The sequence below is a fragment of the Prunus dulcis genome, chromosome 8 (assembly GCF_902201215.1).
Source record: "Prunus dulcis chromosome 8, ALMONDv2, whole genome shotgun sequence".
NCBI lineage: Eukaryota > Viridiplantae > Streptophyta > Magnoliopsida > Rosales > Rosaceae > Prunus > Prunus dulcis.
Genome location: NC_047657.1, coordinates 15,156,046 through 15,165,700, shown reverse-complemented (window position 1 = coordinate 15,165,700; position 9,655 = coordinate 15,156,046). Strand labels below are relative to the sequence as shown.

Here is a 9,655-nt window from a genome sequence, read left to right as displayed (position 1 = left end):
CATTGAGTACTTCAATTGTGAATAGCATTGCTCCACGATTTTGTAAACACTACTATATGAAGGATACATGAAATTTGTGATAAGGTTACGGGATTATTTTGTACTAGTTATATGTTGTTGTTTGTATTTGTTCTTCTGCTACTTTTGCTATCTTTCTTTATATTATATGTTTGTGGAATCTCTCAAAGTAAACATATACTGAGAAAAAAAAAATTACAGTGAAGATATAATCACTCATATAGACAACGAGAAATATTATGTGATTGGACAATGCTTCTGACTGATGTGTGAGGTTTTTCAAAAAAATACGCCATCATTTTATGTGATTGGACATGATAGAGATACTTTATTGATTCCCCATGCGGCGTCATATTGACAACTTATTGAACACCTTTGACGTGTTCAAAGATTTAGACGCACGCACCCATGATGACTTAAAACCATTGTCCAAATATTATATATGTAGATTATTATAATAAAAAAGATACTTTTACAGCCTTATATATGAAAGGAAACTAATACTTGTATTATTAAAAATTAGATAATGAACATTAAGGAAATATACTTGTAATGTTGGTTATTGCAAAATATATTTTTATGGTTGAAAGGAAAGTGAGTTATCAAAAAATTCCGAATATTCACGGGAGATGCTTGTTGATGTAGGTTATTGAAGTTGAAGTTAACAAGGATATATAACTAGGGTTGAGAGGAAAGTGAGTTATCAAAAAGCGTTTGGATTTTTTCATTATGAAATGGATGATTTATAGCTTCCCCAAGTTTTATAACGTCACAAGGAGTTCCTAGGAATTTTCGGTGTATTTTTTGGATTTTTAATTTATTTATTATGAATTTTAGAAGTAAAATCAAGAAAAATAATATTAAATATTATAGGCAACACGTGGCAGCAGCTAAAGGTGGCGCCGTCAGTGTTTCCAAAGGTGGCGTAACATGATTATGGAGGTCCAAAATTATGATTTCACATATTTGAGTTCAAGGTAGTCGTTGGATCAAAGAACATGAGTGTTAAGTTACAAAACATCAACTAGTGGTTTATATTGTTTTAAAATAAATTTGAGTTTACATTATCACTTTACATTTTTATAAGTGAAAATTTTGCTTTTATAGTTTGAGGGTGTAGAGAATGTCACGAGGAGTTCTTAGGAATTTTTGGTGTATTTTTTGGATTTTTAATTAATTAATTATGAATTTTATAAGTAAAATATAGGAAAAATAATATTAAATAGTATATGGCAACATGTGGCAGCAGCTGAAGGTGGCGCCGTTAGTGTTTCCAACAGGAGGTGTACCACGATTGCTCCACATGTCATTTTGATTACTTTTCCAATTTTATATTTTAAAATTCTTGAAAAAATAATTAAAAATAAGAAAAATACACTGAAAATTGCTAAAAACTCCTCAAGGCATCATCATGATTATGGAGGTCTAAAATCATGATTCACGTATTTGAGTTTAAGGTAATCGTTGGATTAAAAACATGAGTATTATGGTATAGGACATCAACTAGTATTTTCAATTACTTAGAAACAAAGTTGAGTTTTTATTATCACTTTACATTTTTATAAATAAAAATTATAATTTTAGAGCTTGATGACGTAGATAATGTCATAAGAAGTTCCTAGGAATTTTAGGTGTATTTTTTGGATTTCAAATTAATTTATTATGAATTTTATAAATTAAATCCAAGAAAAATACTATTAAATTGTATAGGTCGACAAGTGGTAGCGTTGAAGGTGGCGCCGTCATTGTTTCTAATAGGTGGCGTCCTCCTATTGCTCCACATATCATTTTGATTACTTTTTTCAAGTTTATCTTTGAAAATTATTTTTAAAAATTAAAAATCAGAAAAATACACCGAAAATTGATACAAACTCCTCACGACATCATCTTCAATTATGGAGATCCAAAATCATGATTCACATATTTGAGTTTAAGGTAATTGTTGGATCAAAGAACATGAGTGTTAAGTTATAGAACATCAACTAATATTTTATATTGTTTAGAAACATATTTGAGTTTTTGTTATTATTTTATATTTTAATAATTTAAAATTTATACTTTTAGAGATTGAGGGTGTATAGAATGTCATAAGGGGTTCCTATAAATTTTTTATGTATTTTTTGGATTTTTAATTAATTAATTATAAATTTTAGAAGTTAAATTCATGAAAAATAATGTGAAATAGTATAGGGCGACACATGGCAGCAGCTGAAGATGACGCCATTAACCAACAAGTGGCGTCCCATGGTTGCCCCACATGTTGTTTTGATTATTTTTTTTAAAGTTTATCTTTAAAATTTCATAAACAAATTATAAAAAATACACCGAAAATTGCTACAAACTCCTTATGACATTATCTTTGACTCTGCAGGTTTAAAATAAAGATTCCACATATTTGAGGTCATAGTAATCGTTGGATCAAAGAACACGAATATTATGTTATAAAACATCAACTAGTGTTTTAGATTGCTTAGAATTAAAGTTGAGTTTTTATTATTAATTTACATTTGTATAACTCAAAATTAAACTTTTAGAGCTTAAAGGTGTAGGGAATATCACAAGGAGTTTCTAGGAATTTTCGGTATATTTTTTGGATTTTTAATTAATTTTTATGAATTTTAGAAGTTAAATTCAAGATAAATAATATTAAATCATATTAAGCGACATGTGGCAGCAGCTGAAGGTGGCGCCGTCAGTGTTTCTCCCAACAAGTGGCGACCCACGATTGGTCTATACCCTTTAATATTATTTTTCTAGTATTTAAATTTTAAAATGCATAATAAATAAATTAAAAATCATAAAAATACACCGAAAATTGCTACAAACTCCTCACGACATCATCCTCGATTATGGAGGTCCAAAATCATGATTTAACATATTGGAGTTTATAGTAATCGTTTGACCAAATAACTTGAGTGTTGTATTATGAAACATTAACTAGTGTTCTAGATTGTTTAGAAACAAAGTTAAGTTTTTGTTATAAGTTTATATTTTTATAAGTGGAAGTTATATTTTCAGGGCTTGAGGACATAGAGAATGCCACAAGGAGTTCATAGGACTTTCTGATGTATTTTTAAGATTTTTAATTTATTTATTATGAATTTTAGAAGTTAAATCCCAAAAAAATAATATTAAATTATAGGAACTCACACGTGGCAGTTCCAGAAAGGAGAACTATCATTTTTTGACAGATGGCGTCCTACGATTGCGCCACATTTCATTATTATTATATTAATATTTATCCTAAATTATTATTATATTGTTTGGATCGTGAATTATTATTATATTGTATTTAACATAAATTATTATTATATTACATTTAACCCTAAATTATTATTATATTCCTTTTTACCATAAACTATTATTATCTACCCTAAATTATTATTATATTAGTTTTTACCCTAAATTGTTATTATATTTCCTTTTATCCTAAATTATTATTATATTTCCTTTTACCCTAAATTATTATTATATTTCCTTTTACCCTAAATTATTATTATATTGCTTTTTATCCTAAATGACTTTTATTTTGCAATATCACATGGATTTAAATGAAAAATATATTTTAAACATAATTTAAATTTTAAAAAAATTGTATTACAAGCTAAAAGATTATTTTTAAAAAAAAAAAACCTCTCTCTCTCTCTCTCTCTCTCTCTCTCTCTTTGTGCCAAACACCCCGAAGGAAAAAAAACAAAAAGTGAACCTGCCCCACCCATTTTTCTTTGTTCTTTGAAATCACAACCCCAGCCCCTTCCCAACCCCGAACCCCATACCCCCCAAGACAACCATACACTTATCAGTACAACCCCAAATTGCTTCTGCTCTTACTTCTTATGCCTTCAGAAATCTTCCAGATCAACTTGTATTGGCTCAATATGCAACTCTTGGAATATTATCTTTGTCCCATCAAAAGAAAAAAAATACAAATATGGCTAAAACCCAAACCCAGAAAGAATGGTTTTTCAAATTTCATTAAAAAAAAGGAATTATGAGGGAAAAATCAAAATAGAAAAAGTGGGTATGATTACTAAACTAAAATCTGTGGGAAGTTCATGAAGAAAATGGTACATGAACATTTCTTTGTAAAATTTGGTGGAAAATCGGAATCTGTAAATAATAAAATAAAAGAAATATTAGGAAAAAAGGGAGGAAATTCATTCATCCCAGCTCAGCCCACTACCTCCCCTTGATTCTTACTACCCTAGCCTCGTAGCCACGCCTCCACCACGACCATCCCGCCCAACACCCGGCTCTCTCTCCCTCTTTCCAGCCCCATCGCCAGCCAACTGAGAAAAAAAAAACACCAGCAAAGCCACCCCATCCCCAACCCAACCATTCTCTCTCTCTGTGCAAAATGTTCTCAAGAACCCAGTTATTCTACAAAATTTGACAGAGCAACCAGAGATCTATAACAAATAGAGCCCCACTGCACAGATGAACACAGAAACAGAGTCCCCCAAATCAAAATCAAAATGCTAACTATGACATTAAACCAAGAAAAATATGAAATCTAAACAATACTTAGATCTGATCCATTTGAGTGCGATGGTTGTGACTGTGGGTTTTCGCCGGAAGAAGAGAGATGGATGGTGACTGTTGGGTTTTCACAGAAAATCCCTTAAGCCAAGCACCAGCTGTGTAATAAACCACCAGCATCAATAATTCCAGTATTTCTAATTCGACAGTCAGTGTTGACCCTGCGAAAGGGTAGAGATGAGAGAGAAGAGATGGGTTGTAATTTTTGTGATGGGTAATTTTAACCCGGTTGTAGCGTAAGGAGGATATTAACGTTAGCCTTTTGATCAATCTAACGGCCCAGTAAGTAGTCTCCGTAAGTAACCTCCGCACAAAATCTCCGCATTGTAGTCTCGCCGGGAGGAAAAAGGAGAAAAAAAACAAACAAAAAACAAAAAAAAAACAAAACCATGAAATTCCGGCCCAGCCCATAAAATTCTTCAAAATCCGTCGTTTCCAAGCTCACCCATTGACTTCGACAGCCTAAAACCCCACCTGACTCAGCTGCTCACTCTGCGACGACAATGGCGATCTGCCACCAATCTCCTTTCAAACTCTTCACTACAATCCCATCATCATCTTCATCGTCGAAGCCCAAACCCCTTCTCAGATGTAACCTCTCCCTCCCCTCCAGACCCTCCCTCACCTCCACCGAACCCGAACCCGTCTACACCTCCGTCAAGACCTTCGCGCCGGCCACAGTGGCCAATCTCGGCCCGGGCTTTGACTTCTTGGGCTGCGCGGTCGACGGCCTCGGCGACTTTGTCTCCCTTACCCTCGACCCGCAGGTCTCGCCGGGCGAGATCTCCATCTCTGAGATCTCGGGTGACCACAACTCGAAGAAGCTCAGCAAAAACCCACTCTGGAACTGCGCGGGAATCGCAGCCATTGAAGTGATGAAGATGCTCGGAGTCCGCTCGGTCGGCCTCTCTCTCACTCTGGAAAAGGGACTCCCTTTGGGCTCCGGGCTCGGTTCCAGTGCGGCAAGTGCAGCTGCCGCCGCCGTTGCAGTCAACGAGATTTTCGGTGGAAAATTGGGGATCGATGAGCTTGTGATCGCGGGGCTGAAATCGGAGGAGAAGGTCTCTGGTTACCACGCCGATAATATCGCTCCGGCGATTATGGGAGGGTTTGTGTTGATTAGAAGCTACGATCCGTTGGATTTGATTCCGCTGATCTTTCCGGACGGTAAAGAACTGTTCTTTGTGTTGGCGACGCCAGAGTTTGAAGCTCCGACGAAGAAGATGAGGGCGGCGCTTCCGGCGGAGGTGGGGATGGCCCACCACGTCTGGAATTCGAGCCAGGCCGGGGCGCTGGTGGCGGCGGTGCTTCAAGGGGACTTGCCGGGGCTGGGAAGGGCCTTGTCAAGTGATAAGATCGTCGAGCCACGGCGGGCCCCTCTGATTCCCGGCATGGACGCCGTGAAGAAGGCGGCGATTGAGGCCAGGGCTTTCGGGTGTACGATAAGCGGGGCGGGGCCCACCGCGGTGGCAGTTACAGATGATCTTGAGAGAGGGAAAGCGATTGGGGAGAGAATGGTGGCGGCGTTTTTGAAGGAGGGAAAGTTGAAGGCGGCGGCGAGTGTGAGTAGGCTCGACCGGGTTGGTGCCAGGCTTGTTAGTACCATTCCCAGATGAAAGTTTTGATTTTTTTCCTTTTGGGTTGGTTTAGACTTTAGATGGGTATTGTAAACAATGCAAGAAAGAAGAGTGTTTGTGTTCTTGTGGCATTTTGTATTCACAACAAGATTGAAAATGTGTAATGAATGCGTTTTGTCACAGCCTTTTTAACTTTTTCTAGACCTCCAATGTCTTCTTCTTTAATGGCTCCTAGTTGAAAATGCTGCTGCTGCTGCTTGAATTTTAAGTTTTTGTAATCAACTCTTACATAGAAAGTTATTTTCAATACGACTTTCTACCCTATTTCCTGTTGTATTAGCTCTTTTAACTTTGAGATCAATTGAACCTTGAAATTTGCTTCTGTGTTTGTTGCTTCTGTGAATAACAAGAGCTTTCTGGAAATCTGAAAGCAGAAGTTAGTGGTCTTTCTGGTTTTGTAAACAATGCAAGGAGGTGTTTCTGTTTCCATGGCATTTGTATACAAAAGAAAATTTGAAAATGTGTAATGAATGTGTTTTGATTGAGCACCAAATTTTTACTGCCCCACATTGTAAATGCAGTTGGCTCGTGTTAATCTTTGCTGCAGATTCTTAAGAAATGCTCTAAAGTTGTCAGACTTTAATTGGATGTTTGATGTGTGAACTCACAGTTGGTGAAGCTAAGCAATTTGAGCTCTCTGGTGGGTATAAGTGCTGGTTGGTCAATGATGGTTAGTACATTGTTTACCAAATTCTGATAAATGGGGTCGCTTTTTTTTTCTGTTAAATCCTCACTTTGATCATTCTCTTAACGATATGGCTCTCCAGTTTGTGTTTTGCATTGGCAAAATTCCCATTGTCGTCATTTTTGTTCCATTGTTAAGCATCCTAGGAGCCTTTGTCATTGTCATGATCATCCGGCCAATATTATGGCTTGCATCACGGTTGTGCCGTCCCATGGCCCGAGCTAGGCTTTCCTCACCTCAGCCTCCTGGCCCTCTGCCTGACCAAGACCTGCACGAAAGGAATCTCCGGGCGCTTCCAAGAGTCTCATATAATGCAGCAGGTGATGCAAGATTCACAGAATGTGCAATCTGCTTGATGGAGTTTGTGGACGGAGATGTAATCAGGGTGTTGCCTTATTGTGGTCATGGATATCATGTGAGCTGTGTTGACAGGTGGCTGAAGTGCCATTCTTCATGCCCGTCCTGTCGTGCAACCGTGGCTATTATGGAAGAGAGGTGCCCAAAATGAAGTTGATTTTGAACTCTATAGATTTGGAGTTTGGAGCTCCAAAGAAGGGCTACAACATTTTCTTTGCAAGTTTCATTTTTACCACAGAAAAAATGTGGGAACTGTATCTGGTTCTGTTAATTTGCTGATCTTACATCAAAATGGTCAGCCACTGAACATGATCTTCAGTTGAAAACTTTGTACTTGGTTCCTCATTTCCTTTGTGCGTTTAAGATTCACTCGTTGGCATCAGGACATAAAATACAAAAACAGAGGATTTGAACTCATTCAGAAGGTGGGTTGAATACAGAAGTGGAGATATGTGGGATCAAACTAGCAAACATTCTTTTACCCCCTTTGTTTTCAGGAAATTTAATTGCCTTCTTCGTGTGTATCCCATTTTTTTATTTACTTTCTTTGAGATTGAGATTGTTCCTGCCAGTCAGATTAGGAACCGTTCACAACAAGAATAAGAAGATAAGAATCATCACTGGACATGCTTAAAATTTCATGTCGAAATTGGGATTGAGTAAAACAAGCCCTTTGCTATGGAGTAATCCCACAAATTTCATTCCGAACACATGGTACCCAAAAGCTCTTGAAGTTATTTATATCAGGTATAACAAATGAGGGATAATTATACATGAGCCTTTCTACGGGGACCGATTGTACCAATTACAAACAACTAAAGAAAAAGTAAATTTGAAGCAAAACCAGGACGATAAAACAGCCATCAAAAATTTTAGTCCACCAAGGACCAAGTCAATTGTTCTTGGCAGCTGCAGCCTGCTTTGCACCAACGGAGAAGAACTCGATAATCACTTCAAGGGGCATGCCTTTGGTCTCTGGAACTTTCAAGAAAACAAAAACCCAAGCTATGACGCACACAACCGCGTACATGCCAAAAACGCCACCAAGACCAACAGATTTGAGCATCACAGGAAGTGAGTAGGTGACAATGATGTCACCAATCCAAAACGCGAGGGCACATATGGCAATGCAGAGGCCTCGAACTCGGGTGGGGAAGATTTCTGCGCAGAGTATGTTGGGGACTGGCCCAAACCCCATAACAAAGAAACAGAAGTAGAGCACAACACTAACAGTCGAAACTGATGCATTCACAACGCTGCCCATATTCACAAGACTTCCAAGGACCAGGATGACAAGAGATGCTATCAAGATTGGGATTGTGGTGAGCAGCAAACTCCTGTATTGTGATTATTGTGATACATAAAGTTAATATTGACTTAAAAGCATTCTGAATGATGATTGACATCTTACCCTGCGGGGATTTTATCCACAAGATATTCATATGAAGTTAATAAATGTTAAAAAGAAAGAGCCCCAAAACTTGTCAGGGCCATGTTAATTCAAACAACGTGTCCATTCAGCCAAGATGCCAAAGATATAACCAGAAAAACAATAATAATTTACCTTCTGCCAGAGATATCCATGAGCCTCATGGCAACAGCTATACTAGGAAGCATCAACAAGGTTGTTATTGCACTGATAAGCAGAGATGCAGAAGCTGAACTAATGCCCATGTTTGAAAGAAGCACTCCAACACCTGCCTGCTCAAGAATTTGTGGAGTGTAGTAGAGAACCCCGTTTATCCCAGAGAACTGCATTTTTTTTCAAAAGATATAAGAAGTGCAAACATGACCGGCCAAGTAAAATTGGTCACAAGCATAACTCTAGAGGTTTTTCAGTAAATATTAATTATTACCTGCTGAAGTATCTGCAGTCCAACCCCAACAACCAAAGCATGCTTGACTCCTGGTTCGAAAAGATCACTCCAAATTGGCCCTTTTGCAGTAGCTGCAGATGGGTGAATCATTGCTGGTCCAACTGGATGCTGATTCATAAGCTCTTTGGAATAAAGAGCGGGTTGACTCACCAAGGCAGCGGCCTGGATGAACTCACCATCTGTCGCTGCATCACCACCAGGAACCGAAACAATAGATCCACGGCGAGATGCAGGGACACCCTCCTGGTGCAAATAAATTCTTTTGAATCCTCCTTCCTTGTGTCCATCCTGGCCTTCTCTCTCAGACCATTTCCATGCCAGTTGCCAACCGCCACCAATCCCGGTGCTACCAGCTCCTTCTCCACCAATGAGACTGTTGTTTCTCATGCTAGCAAGGCTCCCATGGGGAGGTGGGCCCAGGTCCTTTTCAAGGCTCGTTGTCTGACGTGATATCAATGGGCTGTGCAAATTGTCATCAGAATCACCACCAACTGCATCAGATGCGTAATCATCTCCTTCTCTGGCGAGGCTCTCCTCATCCC

General features: G+C 38.1%; 3 protein-coding genes across 3 annotated transcripts; 2 read left to right on the top strand and 1 right to left on the bottom strand.

Moving 5' to 3' along the window:
• The first annotated feature begins 4,954 nt into the window (after nt 1-4,954).
• On the top strand, nt 4,955-6,335 carry LOC117636774 (homoserine kinase-like). Its single transcript, XM_034371441.1, has one exon. It carries the CDS (start codon nt 5,061-5,063, stop codon nt 6,171-6,173), a length of 1,113 nt encoding a protein of 370 aa, XP_034227332.1. The 5' UTR covers nt 4,955-5,060; the 3' UTR covers nt 6,174-6,335.
• Nucleotides 6,336-6,949: 614 nt separating this feature from the next.
• Nucleotides 6,950-7,387, top strand: LOC117638569 (RING-H2 finger protein ATL80-like). The gene has a single exon (XM_034373677.1). The coding sequence runs from the start codon at nt 6,950-6,952 to the stop codon at nt 7,385-7,387; it is 438 nt and encodes a 145-aa protein (XP_034229568.1).
• A 561-nt stretch (nt 7,388-7,948) lies between these two features.
• Nucleotides 7,949-9,653, bottom strand: LOC117638568 (monosaccharide-sensing protein 2-like; the record flags this gene model as incomplete). The annotated part of the gene is made up of 3 exons (XM_034373676.1): nt 7,949-8,573; nt 8,801-8,988; nt 9,093-9,653. Coding segments are annotated over 3 exons (1,194 nt in total), but the record flags the coding sequence as incomplete, so codon positions are not given.
• Nucleotides 9,654-9,655: the final 2 nt, after the last annotated feature.